We start from the raw sequence: 14,609 nt of genomic DNA on the forward strand, positions 1-14,609 counted from the left end.
TAAATACTAAATCATAAAAGAAAGAGATCGGGCCAGAGAAACGGGTACCTGGGTCGGGTCGGATCGGGCAGATGTCACAACACGACCGCCACATAGTGTTCGCAAATCAAACCCCACAACAACCGACGATGATGGTGCCATCCAACCAATGCAAACACAAAGAGGCACTAGCTAAAGAGGTAAGCTACCGCGACCACATACGCATTTTACATTCACGATGCAATTGTGTTACATAAACGTGTATTTTTTGTTTTAAAAATGTTAACTTATACAGTATTAATATCTGAAAGAAAAGAAAAAAAAACAATAAAAAGACCTTCCCTATCAAGAAGGTTGTGTTTAGGTTCACGTTTTTGATATGATTTTCAGGTTCGAGTTGTGTCAAATCTTTGCGTACAGACCCGTCAACACGACTCATTTAATTTAACCCATTGAAAGTTTGCACAAATTAGAGCATTCTCATCCCAATCTCTGTCTCCAAACCAAAAATTACACTAAAGCTTACTTTATTTCTCTCTCCATTTTAATTAAATAATATTTTTTATACCTTTTATCATTACCTTTTCTCTTACCTTCACTCACAATTTCTTTCAAAATATATTAAATAATTATAGGGGATAGAACAATAACTTTTCAAATACACAGAAAAATCACTATTTTTTCTAAAATATAAAAACTCTTCACTCACAATACCCTGAATCACTCTCTAAACTATAAAAAACACCACTAATATAATATAATATAAGGGGTTGGATGAGAATCCCTGTTATGGTAAAGCCTTAAAAGGCAGGAGACAGGGTCTTAACCTCCAAGTTTCACTTTTGACAAAAACAAACAAATCTAGGGTTTCTTTAACGGGCCAAATCCAATCCAAATCCATCCAATTTCAATCCAGGTCAACCAATTTCTCCCAAATTCTTTCAATTTCTTTCAATTCCTTCATTACCCCCCTAAATTATTGCTTCAATTTGAATCCAGGAACTCGTTCCGTACAGTCAATTGCAGGCAGATGGACGGAAGTCAACCCTACAACCCACGGACTGTTGAAGAGGTTTTCAGAGACTTCAAGAGCCGTAGAGCTGGCATCATTAAAGCCCTTACTACTGGTTACTTAACTCCTTTGAACCCTTTAATTAATTATCTTTAATTTCGTTATTTTGTATAAGGGTTGACCTAATTTTGTTCTGTTTTGACTTTTTTGAAACAGATGTTGAAGAGTTTTATCAGCGGTGTGATCCTGGTTAGTTCAATTTTGTAACTTTTGAAGTTACTTCCGTTCAACGGGCCGATGGGTTCCGTCGAAAACTACCGTTAACTTGGAAACTTGTGGAAACTAGGGGCGGTAACCGTTGACACGACCCGAACCCGACACAGGAAAAAAGGTTTTGGGTTGACTAACTTGACCCGTATAAAAACGGGTTGGGTTCGGGTTGACCCTTATGAAAGCGGGTTGACCCGTATAAAAACGGGTTGACCCGACAACCCGTTTAAGTAATTAAAGTAAAAACTTTTATAATTATATTTGTGTTTGTTTTTGTTTTTTCTGTTTTCCACTTTTCGAATATACTCTTGTAATTTCCAATCAAATTTCATGATTTTAATTTTTATTTTTAAAAGTAAAAAAAAATCATATTACTTATTTATTTTCTCTAAGGACTCTAATTTATATCCATTTTATTTTAAATAATCTTTTTTTTGGTAAATGGGTCAAACGGGTAACCCAAATTTGTGTGTGGGGGGTTAGGGTTGAAATCTTTGACATGAATAATAATATGGGTCGGGTTCAGGTTGCAACCCACCAACCCGCAATTTGTCAACACGCCAACACGACACCACTGACACCCCTAGTGAAAACCATTTTTAAACGCTATTTTTTTAAAATTTTTTTTGATTTTTAGTTTTTGAATTTTTATATATGTTGTTATTTATTAATCTTTGTGAAAACCAAAAAGAATATGTGAATCACGGAAGTACATGTGTGTATCTCGTACAAGGTAAATATATGTAGATTACGAGCTACATTTATTTTATTTTTTGGTTTGGTAAAGATTGAGGACGTTTAAACGGTATGAAAAAATAAAAGTTAAAAAAATTAGTATTTAAAAGTGGGTTTCTCGAGTTTTCTCCCAATCTGCGCAGTTAGGGTTTTACAAAAGGAGTAATGTAACATTTTTCGAAAATTCGTATATTAGTTGTATTAATTTCATGATAATTGCTGCTTTGGATTGTTTTGACTAAAGGGAAGAAGAATTTTGTACGGTCAAACCAGTTATATAATCTTAATTGAGTGCAAGATTAGAAGGTGTTACTATTTTTCACACAGACATCCAAATATGGGAATTTTTGCAAATTTGCCTTTTGTTTTGAAGTGTTTTGACTTTTTTTACATATTTAGTAAACCAACAATGTGGCGTCTGATTGATTTAGATGTATGTTACGGTGTTCCTATTATTTTAGATGTGGTAATTATAAGCTTATAATGTGTATTTAAATTTTAAGTGCAATTTAAATAGTGGAGCTTTGAAATTAAGTTTTTTTTAATGATATAAGTGTAAATTTAGAACAAGTTTTGCAATTTATTGCTGCAGATCGACAGACTTTATGTTCTAGGTTAAAACTGCTAGTGCAGTGGGTGGGCGTATATCTTGGTTAATGATTTTTAACCAAGATATTAAGTTTGTGGTTTTATAGTCAATACGCTTTTAACTAAAAATAAACGATAGAATACAAGGTCTTATTACGTAATTTCTTTTTGTTTGCATTTATGTTGTATTGGTATTCCTATTCAGCTTTGCAATAAATCTTAATAACTGTTGTGTGCGTGCGTGTCGTTTGTTTCTATCTTTTATCATAAAGTTTTAAAGGGACTTAATTGTTATTATCAACTTATTTGCGACGGATTTTCTTTTATGCCTGGAATTTTCATGCAACTGTATAAAACATTATGAATTAAGCACTCAAGGGTACATGCACCAATCGGTTGGTGTCCCGATGGTTGAGTGTTATGTGTCTTATGTCCAAGGCTTGATGCAAAACTACTATCGAGCCGAGGGTCTCACCGGAAGCAGCCTCTCTATCCCTATGGGGTAGAGGTAAGGCTGTCTACATCTTACCCTCCTCAGACCCTACTATAGCTTTGCTATTGGTGGGATATACTGAGTACGATGATGATGATGATGTATTACACTTGAACGCTGCTAAATGTTTTTGTTGAATTACAGAGAAGGAAAACCTATGTCTGTATGGACTTCCAAATGAGCAGTGGGAAGTGAATTTGCCTGCTGAGGAAGTACCTCCAGAGCTTCCAGAACCCGCACTGGGAATCAACTTTGCTAGAGATGGAATGCCCGAGAAGGATTGGTTGGCTTTAGTTGCTGTTCATGGCGATGCATGGCTTCTTGCAGTTGCCTTCTATTTCGGGGCTAGATTTGGTTTTGACAAAACTGATAGGTATTCTGTTCGGTTCATTTTATTTTTCATAATATGGAAATTAATAAAACTTATACTCGAATGTAACCGTTTATATTTCATGTTGACCAGGAAACGACTATTTAACATGATAAACGATCTCCCAACAATTTTTGAAGTTGTGTCAGGGGCCGCTAAGAAGCAAGTGAAGGAGAAGTCAACTGTCTCGAACCACAGCAGCAGCAAGGCAAAGTCAAACTCTAAGGTTCTTGTCTCTATTTCAAATTTTTTTAAGTTTTTCTATAGTAACATCAGCGTCGAGTGTTACGCTACTGAAAATGAAAAAAAAAAGTGAACTTAGAGGTGACGATTTCAACATGAAAATTTGTTTAGAAAGTTGTTTGGTTTCGGTTTTACTATGGCTTCTGTTCGGTTATGGGTCGGTTAATTGTTTTACTTTGGGCTTAAAATGTTTGGCCTAAAATAATGAGTTTGGTCTCCAAACTTTTGGCCAAAAGTATTTGTTAACCACTTATTAATGAATGTGGGCCTAAAACTTTTGGCCCGAATTATGATTTTGGGCCATAAATCCAATAACTAACTTTAGAATAGGTTCATTCTTGACAGTTGACATAACTGAAACCAAACCTTAATTTTCGGTTTTCAAAAATACCATAACCGAACCATCGGTTATCATTCTGGGTAGGCTATTTTGTTCGCTTTTGTCGGTTATTTCGGGACGGTTCGGTATTGTACTAAAAATGTTAAAGAATGGACAAAAAGTGTTTCGGGTTAGCCCAACCCAACCTATTAAAAATAACCTGTTTTGAGCCGGTTCAGTCTGACCCGCTAGTTTTACGAGCTAAAGATTTCATGGTTAGTTGCAAGTTGCTGACTTTTTAAATATTTTGTTTTCTTGAAAGGCAAAAGAACCACAACCCAAATATCCAAAAGCTTCAACACAAGATGATGATGAAGAGGGTTTGGATGAAGAGGACGAGGAGGAACACGGAGACACATTATGTGGTTCGTGTGGTGAGAATTACGCAGCTGATGAGTTCTGGATCTGCTGTGATATTTGTGAGAGGTGGTTCCATGGTTCATGCGTCAAGATAACACCAGCAAGAGCCGAACACATCAAGCAGTACAAATGCCCAGAGTGTACCAATAAAAGGGCACGCCAATAAATGTATTGCGTCGTCGGTAAGTTAAAAGACGAAAGAATGTTTTAAGTTGTTTTAATGTGGTCCAGTTTGATTTAACTAATTGTTAGTTATGCAAAAAAAGTGGAACTTGAACCCGTCCTGGAGACGGGTCGTAGGGGTTAAATGTGTATTTCATTGAAATTAGTGTGACAGGTTCTTGATTTTAGTTTTTTCAAGTAGAAACCTTTCTTTGTTATAATGGAAGATTGTATTTTAAGGGCTTGTGAGATTCGGTGCACTTGTATGCGTTGAGATCGCTTCGTTAGTGACATTGTTGTGCTTATTACGGGTGTTTAAAAAACTGTTAAAAAGTGCCTAAACCAAACTACACTGCTGCGTTAGGATATGTTGTAGTAATCGCTAGTCTGGCGCGCGGGGACTAGCGATTAATTGGGATTAATTGCTGTATAATCGGGATTTTTACAACCATGGTTAAGAGTCCGGTTCGGTTTATGGTTGGAACCAGCTGCCAAAATCAAACAAGCCGGAATATTAATATGGCTTGGGTTATACACACATTCAGAAGGTTATTCAAACACCAGAAGAACCTATACGATTTGTATAGGGGCTATATACGAGTCGTATAGGTGCAAGGTTATGTCATTTTGTGTCGGCTAGTGTCAGGTCTTGTTCCCTTGTATCGTATAGCCCCTATACGAGCCGTATAGGGCTATATGACTCGTATAGCGGCTATTTGACTCGTATTGGCTTTTTTTTTAATTACTTTAAAATTACAAATTATTAAAGATAATAACCGAGTTGGTTATAAAACAGAAACACGTTATTTAAAAGTAAATATTTTTCTCCATGGTAATCAAACAAGTACGAATAACATGAGCGTTTTGGGATAAGCGTTTTGGGATAACACCTATATGAGTTATCTTAGCTTTTGGAATTGTTAGAAAAATAATTTCGTTTATTGACGTAGATGTTTTGACTTGTGTTAACTCAACTCTTGATATAATCTTACAAAGCAGCACAAAAATTTTACATGGTTGGAGTAAGGAAATCTGGATATTTGGTCTGTACGGGTCATATATCATCTGTACGGCTTGTATAGACCAGAAAACAATTATAAATCTCTGGTCAAAATGCCGTATTCCCCTATACGACTCGTATAGGTCACATGTGGTAAGTGGGTTATACGAGAAACCTATACGGCTTGTATAGGATCTATACGGCTCGTATAGACTGAAAAAAGCTGTCATCATGTCCCCTCCATACGCATGTCAATAAAGGTGGCTATACGACTCATATAACCCTTATACGAGCTATATAGAGTTGTTCACACACCAAGAAGATGGTGTTTTGAGTATAACGTCTCTTTAGAAATTAGAAAAAACAAATGGTGCCCATAAAAAGTGCTACTAATAATGGTCCAAAGATTCTTATCACTCGTTCATTCACGCTCACATGTTATGATAAAGATGGCTCCTGATAAAGATGGCTCTAAACTCAGTGAAAAAACCGGAAACCTGAAATTTGAGACGGTGTATGAGGTTAACTTAACACGCTTTTTTTTTCTATTACGATATTGGTGATACGTAACTTGATTACTCGAAACATGCATACTTATTTATCATAATCAAACTTATAATCAAGGTTGCAAAATTCGCTAAGCGACCGACTGGGGAGTTGGGAGTACTCAGAGTACGCAAGTATGGTAATTGGTAAATATAAATAAAATTATTTTTTGGATATTCTATATATATCAAAACAAGCATTCACATCAGAAATATACCCTAGCCAACTCGCCTAGCCCGACTTCTGATCAACTTAAGAGTACTATAGCTCAACTTTTGACTGCCTCCGACTAATGTTGGCCGCCTTGAAGAAAGCTGCCTAAAAGGGGTCCGATGACCGACTACTCCCTGTGGCCACCGAGGTCAACTTTTAAAACACTGCTTATAATCATATTTTTTTGAGTAAACTGCGGTTTTTGTCCATGTGGTTTGTCCAAATCTACGGTTTTAGTCCAATAGTTTCAAATATGTGATTTTCGTCCATGTGGTTTCATTTTACTTGCAATTAAACTTGACCCCACTAACCCCGTTAAGTTTGATTGTTAAACCATCAGCGTGCCCCTCATGTGTGGGGCAGTTTGTCCTTTTTCTCACAAAATAAACCCCAACCCTAATTCACAAGCCCCCTCATATAAGGGGCTGAGGTGTATTTGGAACAAAAATAACAAAATTGCCCCTCACGTAAGAGGCATGCTGATGGGTTTAACGATCAGACTTAACGAGATTAGTGGGGTCGGGTTTGATTGCAAGTGAAATGAAACCACAGGGACGAAAATCACAGATTTGAAACTATTAGACTAAAAGCGTAGATTTGGACAAACCACTGAGACGAAAACCGCATTTCATTCTTAAAAAAGAAAAACTTTTGTCTTTTAAGTAATAAAATAATATGCCAATTAACTACTCTTTTTAGTTTTATATTTTAATTTCCTTATGCAATAAATTTATATAATAATCTAAACAGTAAGATTACTTTTAACAAACTAATGAGTATAACCAACACCCGACGAGTAATTATTCAACTGGTTTTGAATTGACACCCGTCTATAAAAGCTTAGAGACCATTTCTGTAACTAATAATAATCCAAGGACTATTGCTGCACTTCAGCTTCCATTAACAAAATAGTTACCTTCTGTTTCCTGTTACCGAAGCAGCCAGTAACCGGTAAACCTTAACCGACACGTGTCAATCACTCATTGATCTGCCAAACCCTCGTTCCGATTATCCATCGCGCCGCCATTCATCTTATAAATCAACTCACTCACTCAGATAGCTGCCGGCAACTCACCAGTGATACTATTTCCGACCGCCGTCCACCAATTCGATAATATTATGCTTTACCACGAATTTAGTTTATACTGTTTTGATCTGTTTTATAGTGTTAATTGATTGATCTGATAGTGTAGGTAAGGTGTTTGTGAAAATGCCTCAATAGGGTTTGTGTTGATTTTGTGTAGGCAAGGTGTTTGTGAAAATGCCTCAATAGGGTTATTGTTGTTTTTATGTGTTGTTTTGTAGTTTTTAGGTTTTGTAGTTTTTAGTAAGTTAACGGGTTCGATAAAGTGGCGAAGATGAGTTTGGGTGCGACCGAGGATGATTCGGGGTCGGAGATTCATCTCCCAGCTGATATTGACTGGGAGATGCTCGATAAATCGAGGTTTTTTTTCCTCGGTGCCGCATTGTTCTCGGGTGTTTCGGGGATGTTGTATCCGATTGTGGTGTTGAAGACACGGAAACAGGTGCTTGCGAAAGATATGCCTTGTGGGAAGTTGGCGGTTGAGATTATGAAACATGAGGGTTGTATGGGATTTTATAAAGGGTTTGGGACGTCGTTGATGGGGACGATTCCGGCTCGGGGTTTGTATATGGGCGCGTTGGAGATGACTAAGAGTAATGTTGGTTGTGTGACGGTGAAGATGGGGTTTTCGGAGGCGAAAGCTGCGGCGATAGCTAATGCTGCGGCTGGATTGAGTGCAGCCATGGCTGCACAGTTGGTTTGGACTCCTATTGATGTTGTGAGTCAGAGGTTAATGGTTCAAGGTGGAAATAGTGGGAGCAGTGTGGTTAGATACGCTGGTGGTATTGATGCTTTCAGGAAGATTATTCAGACTGACGGTGTTCGTGGGTTGTATCGCGGATTTGGGATTTCGATATTGACATACGCCCCGTCTAATGCTGTGTGGTGGGCGGCTTATTCCACGGCTCATAGGGCGGTTTGGGGCGGGATTGGTTGTTATTATTTGAAAAAGGAAGGAAATGGCGGTGGTGGAGCTGGAACTGGAACTGGAGTTGGGTTTACACCGGATTCTAAGGCGGTGGTGGCGGTGCAGGCGGTGAGTGCCGCCATGGCTAGCGGGTTTTCGGCGGTGGTTACGATGCCTTTGGATACAATCAAGACCAGGCTGCAGGTTTTGGATGGAGAAGGGAGCAATGGGAAGACGAGTATTGTGCAGACGGTTAGGAATTTGGTGAAGGAAGGTGGGTTGAGTGCTTGTTACAGAGGATTGGGTCCGAGATGGGCCTCGATGTCCATGTCAGCAACTACGATGATCACCACCTACGAGTACCTTAAGCGGCTTTCAGCCAAGAATCAAGATTTCCATGCTTTGGGTTGAGGGGTGTCTTCAAAAAAGGTAATAAAACACTACCTTTGATGACTTGATTTGATATAGAACAAAGGTTTAAAAGTTAAAACCAAAGAAACACTGCAAATGTAAATACTGTAGATATTTAGGTGAAAGCTGTTATATTGTTATCAAGGTTCATGTTAATGGTTAGTTCATAGTTTAATCCTCTTTTTGCATGGAAGAATAGGATGAACCATTATGCGTGTTTGCATACATATGACTGTGTAAATACCTTAGAATTTACAGAATCAAGATCAACAATGGTCTCTACCAAGATAGTTATGCTTCACAGAAGAATGCGAGATGGTTCCGTGCTTGCACCATGGCTCGAGCCAGATGGAGTTGGGTTTGCACAGCAATGTTTAAGGGTTAGAGAAGAGTTGTGGTTTGACATCAAACTGGCATACTTGTTGCCATAATCTGTTGTGTACTTTTTAACACTTTATTTTATACATCAATGAATTTTAACATGACATTTCTGAATGATACGCAACGTGACACGACTTACATATCATCTTTTTTTCTCGCACATAAGACGTTGATCCTGTATATGTATACTAAATGCATGTTCTACACAACACCGCTCACATATCAGAAGCTTACTATTGGTGGTATTTAAATGACAAATATTCATTATTTACGCAATCTGACTCGTGTATCGGCAACCCTTATCATATGCCTATATTGGTAATGACATAAAACCTACATGTGCTATATAAAGGCTATAAGGCATGACAGGTGGCCCAAACTTTCTAAACACATTTTTTATGAACATATGTACACTGAGCGCGCATGGTACGTGATGCATGAGAGGTTGTTAACAGATAGCAGACGCATCGAATATGGACGAGAAATGAATAAAATTAATGAAAGTTTAAACTAAAGAGAGCGGCAAATATGAGCTATCAAACCAAACACTCATAGGCTATAGCATTCAATAAAAACATCACTCAATAGTAATTTTGGTGTTACAAGATTGCAAGTATCACAAAAGTTACTTTCCTATCAAAATTATCATCTTAAAACACCAAAATTGCAGGCTACAAGAAACCACATGAGGTTTTCAACAAAAATTATCATCTAAAACACAAACGTAAAGCACTTAACTGCTCTAACGCATATTAAACAATTGCACGGGCCATTTTTGTTTCTGACCATCAAACCCAATAGCTGTAACCTCCAGTGAAATGTCAATGCTACGATGTTCAACACCACGTGCAATACTGATACGCGCGCTAATTTTGACTGCTGGGTTGACCTCACTGCCAACCACTGAACCACTCTTGGAGGCCAACTTCTTGGATGTTAATGAAATCGGTTCACGAAGAGTCAGTAAAGTTTGAGACCAATGTGTTGGAGGGGTATATGGTGACGTTGACAAAACTGTAGGGGCTTCTTTGCAAAACCTGCTTGTGAATGAAGTGTCAAACCATAGAACTACTCCATAACACTTTGTTATGATTGACTCTGCCTCTGTTGACTTTTGTTCTAATTGAACAGATGCAGTGAAATCAACTTCATCTGGTTTCATTGTCGCCAAATCAAATGCCTGATACCAAACGAATAACAGAGATTAAATTAACATTCCAATATCATAATCTTTAATATTGTTATTATTATTAAAACAAAACATATAACTTAACCAACCTGTAGAAGAGCAGTATTTGTCACCAAACTGTTTGCATCTACCACGTCGACAATGGGAATATGAGCAGCATCTTTAACCAACTCATTACCGACAGAAGCCATGCTGAATCCATAAACATTTTCCCAAAACGGGATACTTGTAGCACCTTTTCCAAATCCAGCAACAAACTATAATATAAATGATAAAAACAGAACACTTAATACACATTTCACTAAATCAAAATGCATTAGGATTAGGTGTACAAACCATGGTAGCTGTATCAGGAAGCATGGCACCACCGGGCTTTAACCAATGGTCACGTGCAGCAAGCACCGAGCTGAGCATTGACTCATAAAGTAGGCAGTAACCCATCCACTCACTGACTAGCACATCAACACTTTTAGGCTTAATTTGACCAGATTTAATAAGATCTTCAACCATGCTATTAATAACTTTAACTACTCCACTTTCCTGTTTGGTACTTCCATTTGAAGCTTCATTATACAACAGACCATTGTCCTTTGCAATCTGCAGGTATTGAAACAATAAAAAGTTTCATTACAGGACGACATGATACTCATTAAAGGTGAAGAAGTTAAAAACAATAACTAAATGAATGAGTTACCTGAGAGGCTACTGAAGCCATTTTATCACTTGCTTCAACTGCATTTACCATTTTGGCCCCTCCTTGGGCTGCAAATAGACTAATAAAAACAAAATTTTAAACAAAATAAGTTATCATTTTGTAGACCGATCTATAATACACAGGCTAAATAAATGAAGATATAAATATTACTCCAAAACAACAGAATCTCACCTTAGTATCCCAGTACCACAACCAACATCCAAAACAACAGCATCCTTAAAAAGAGAAGGATTGTCTACAATGGCTTGTCTATAAGCATCTGTTCTTACCTATATCACATAACAAATTATTTATAAATTTCACATAGATGATTAAAATAAGTAAAAAGGTAAACCAATACCTTATCACTTAACATCTCTTTGTGTATACCAAATGAGCTATACGAGCCAAAATAGTCCTTATTCACGATCATAACATTGCGGTCAACAGCACTCAAAGAAGATTCATTTAATCTTTTGCCATTTGAGGTCTCCCCATTACTTGCAGAAATAGAAGTGTCCCCGTTCACTTGATATGATTCACCGTCAGATTTGTCATCAATGCTCATCGTTTCTATACCGTCTGTATTTCTAACCATATCATCATCAGCATCTTCATCTTCATCTTCATCAAAACTAAACAAAAGATTATCTTCTTCCATATATGGTTTAAGATACATGGCATCATCCCATGGAAGATTACTGCTCCCAAAACCAGATGGTTCATGTAAATGATCTTGTAGCTCTTCCCTAGACGCACAGGTACTTCCACAGCTCCAACATCGATTCTCCGCCACCTGGTATAAACGTTAAATGAATAAATAACAGTGTTAAAAAAGCTGGAATTAGTCGGTGACTAGTCACTAATCGATCAAAGCCAGCCCAAATCAGTAAAAATCGGTCAAAATGGCCAAATTTGGGTCAAAGTCTTTGAAATTTTTGAAAAATTATACTTATTTTAAAAAACTATATATGAAATTATTTAAACACACACACACACACATATATAACTTTTAGTTACATATAAAATTGTGTTCCGGTTAAATACCAATTAATACATGTTAATCGCTGGTTGGTACCCTACTGTCCGACTAGGCCTAGCAATTGGAGTGCAAACAAGCCAAGCTGCTCATGAGCTACTTGAGATCGAATTGACAAAAAGCTCAAAATGATCTGAGCTTTTTGAGCTCAATCCGAGCCCAAACCTCAAGTAAAGCTTGTTTACTAATCGAGCCCGAGCTCAAGCCTTACATGGGAAGCTCGTTAAGGTTCGTCAAGCCTTAACGAGCCTTATGAATTTTTAAAATTTGCCTCTTTTATATATTAATTTCACACTGCACAGCCAAGCTCGGCTCGCTTAAGGTTTTTCTCAAAAAGTTAATAAATAAATTATAAACTAGCCAAGCCCGAGCTTGAGAAAAGCAGTTCGAAACAAGCCAAGCTCGAGCTCAACCTCTCGTAAATCAAAACTAGAGGTGCAAACGAGCCGAGCTGCTCCCGGGCTAATCAAAATCGGCTCGTTAAAAAGGTCAATCGAGCCAAGCTTAAACGAACCTGAGCCCGAGCTCAAGCCTAAAAGTAAGCTCTTTAATAAACGAGCCTGAGCCTGAGCTTTACTTATTAAGTTATTATTAATAAAATAATACTATTTATTAGCTAATACAAATGATGTTATGAAACAATAACTAAATAATATATATTTTGTTAACATATAAAATATAAAAATAATTATAAATATATAAAAAATAATTAATAAATAGTAAACAAGCCGACCTTGAGCTTGAAAAAACCCACGAGCCAAGCTCGAGCTTTAGAAATAATGACCGAAACGAGTAGAGCTCTTTGCACTCCTAAAAACAACCTAAACTCGAGCAGCCGAGCTCGTAACTCAAAACAACCTGAGCTCAAGCCTAGTCAAGCTCGGGCTCAGCTCGTTTCACCGGGCAAGTTCTACACCAAAAGCAATCCAAACAATCGGTGTCTAAAAGTCTAACCTCGGTTCTAACATAATTAATAAGCTTAAAACACCCATAGAAATCCAACTTCAACGTTTCCTTAATCCTTCTAAAATCAAAACGGTGACTCGAACCGCAATGCTCAAACAATAAACTAGTTGAACTGAATCTAGATTCACAGAACAAACAGAGCAAATCTAGGTTATCGTTATTATTATCTTCTTCTCCATCAGCAGTCCAATCATCCCAATTCTGCTCTTCTTCTTCTAAATCCAATTCTTCATCAGCATCAGTGTCTTCCATACTGTTCAATTGCTCTTGTTCGAGGTTGCTGTGGAGTGGAGCCGCCATTGGTGTAAGTATTAGGTTAAACTGAATAATAATTGAAGTTAATTAAGCTGTTTCCGATAGGTTATATTAAGGAAATAGAGTGAAATTAGTACCTGTAGGCTGTAGACGAAAGCAATTGGAGAAATTGAAGCTGCTGACAGTAAGTGGGTGTTTGGTACTGGAATGGAATGGGAGAGAAATGGAATTGCAGAGAAATGGAACTGAAGAGAGAGGGAATTGGTGAGAATTGACTGTTATGTTTGATAGCACGGAGACTTCAGTAGAGAAATATAGTTGAGAATCATTTCTCTTGTTTGGTACATAGAAAATAAACAGAGAATTATATCAACTTTATCATTAGCACAAGTATTTTTTTCATAACAAATATTTATTAAAAAATAAAAACATATAAAAAGATGCATAAATTCCAATTAAAATATGCATTGATCAAACCAATTCACATACAAAACATAGTTTTTAAGCAAAAAACATCAACCATAGTTAAAACCAATTCACATACAAAACATACTTCAACCATACACAACTATCCCATTGAACCATCGGTATACAACTCGACCATCTCAATTTTCTCTTCTATTGTCAACGCAAGAAAAGAACGTCCTAGATCCACATCTTTACCAATCAAATGAGCTGCTTTGAACCGTTTTTTCGTAGTGATACCTGGTAAAGCTTTCAACTCATCACTAACCTTTTCATAGATTTCACGAGCCTTCATACCTTCTTTGCTAAGTTGTTCACCCACCATCTCCCCAAATCGAAGCAAAACTTCCTTGATATCTTTGCAAGACTCTCGATATATCTCATCTGCATCCGTGCTTCTACCTCTTTTGCGCTTGCTTGTTACACTTCCTGTTTGTCCTTCAGATCTATCAACATTTGGAACGGCTTCATCAACAAAATCAAAGTCTTCAATATCAACAGGTGAGCTTTTTTGCGTCTCTTGAACAACATCTTCTTCTCCAAGGTCAACTGCTTTACTACCAGTAGCTCTATCCTTACCGAATATGGTACACAATTTGTCATAGAAAGGAAATGACTTGTCACGAAAATTCACAGCACCTTTGTGAGACTACAAGACAATTACAAATAAATTAGACTAAAATTTTAAAATCTAAAAAATATATTTTTTAGAATATACCTTCACGTATTCATTCCAAACACTATCATCGGCAATAATACAACATTTTTGTTCATCCCAACCAAACCCACTTGTATGCACCATATCATATACAATGCTAAAGTGTGTCTTCCATGTCTTCATCCTAGACTTTATATGTGGTTCTGCTTT

At 37.2% G+C, this 14,609-nt stretch overlaps 3 protein-coding genes across 3 annotated transcripts; 2 read left to right on the plus strand and 1 right to left on the minus strand.

Moving 5' to 3' along the window:
- Window positions 1–970: 970 nt before the first annotated feature.
- Window positions 971–4,844, plus strand: LOC143630858 (PHD finger protein ALFIN-LIKE 3-like). The gene is made up of 5 exons (XM_077099757.1): window positions 971–1,106; window positions 1,208–1,240; window positions 3,222–3,450; window positions 3,541–3,679; window positions 4,332–4,844. The coding sequence occupies exons 1-5, from the start codon at window positions 1,010–1,012 to the stop codon at window positions 4,593–4,595; spliced, it is 762 nt and encodes a 253-aa protein (XP_076955872.1). The 5' UTR covers window positions 971–1,009; the 3' UTR covers window positions 4,596–4,844.
- A 2,824-nt stretch (window positions 4,845–7,668) lies between these two features.
- LOC143630860 (uncharacterized) lies at window positions 7,669–8,772 on the plus strand. The gene has a single exon (XM_077099758.1). The coding sequence runs from the start codon at window positions 7,709–7,711 to the stop codon at window positions 8,750–8,752; it is 1,044 nt and encodes a 347-aa protein (XP_076955873.1). The 5' UTR covers window positions 7,669–7,708; the 3' UTR covers window positions 8,753–8,772.
- A 997-nt stretch (window positions 8,773–9,769) lies between these two features.
- LOC143630861 (putative protein arginine N-methyltransferase 3) lies at window positions 9,770–13,295 on the minus strand. Its single transcript, XM_077099759.1, has 7 exons — window positions 13,010–13,295; window positions 11,378–11,812; window positions 11,209–11,306; window positions 11,017–11,095; window positions 10,659–10,919; window positions 10,412–10,579; window positions 9,770–10,313 (listed from the first exon to the last, which is right to left on the minus strand). Exons 1-7 carry the CDS (start codon window positions 13,271–13,273, stop codon window positions 9,876–9,878), a joined length of 1,743 nt encoding a protein of 580 aa, XP_076955874.1. The 5' UTR covers window positions 13,274–13,295; the 3' UTR covers window positions 9,770–9,875.
- Window positions 13,296–14,609: the final 1,314 nt, after the last annotated feature.

Source organism: Bidens hawaiensis, unplaced genomic scaffold, assembly GCF_021521415.1.
Source record: "Bidens hawaiensis isolate Kalapana, Puna unplaced genomic scaffold, B.hawaiensis_p1.1 tig00005851_1, whole genome shotgun sequence".
NCBI lineage: Eukaryota > Viridiplantae > Streptophyta > Magnoliopsida > Asterales > Asteraceae > Bidens > Bidens hawaiensis.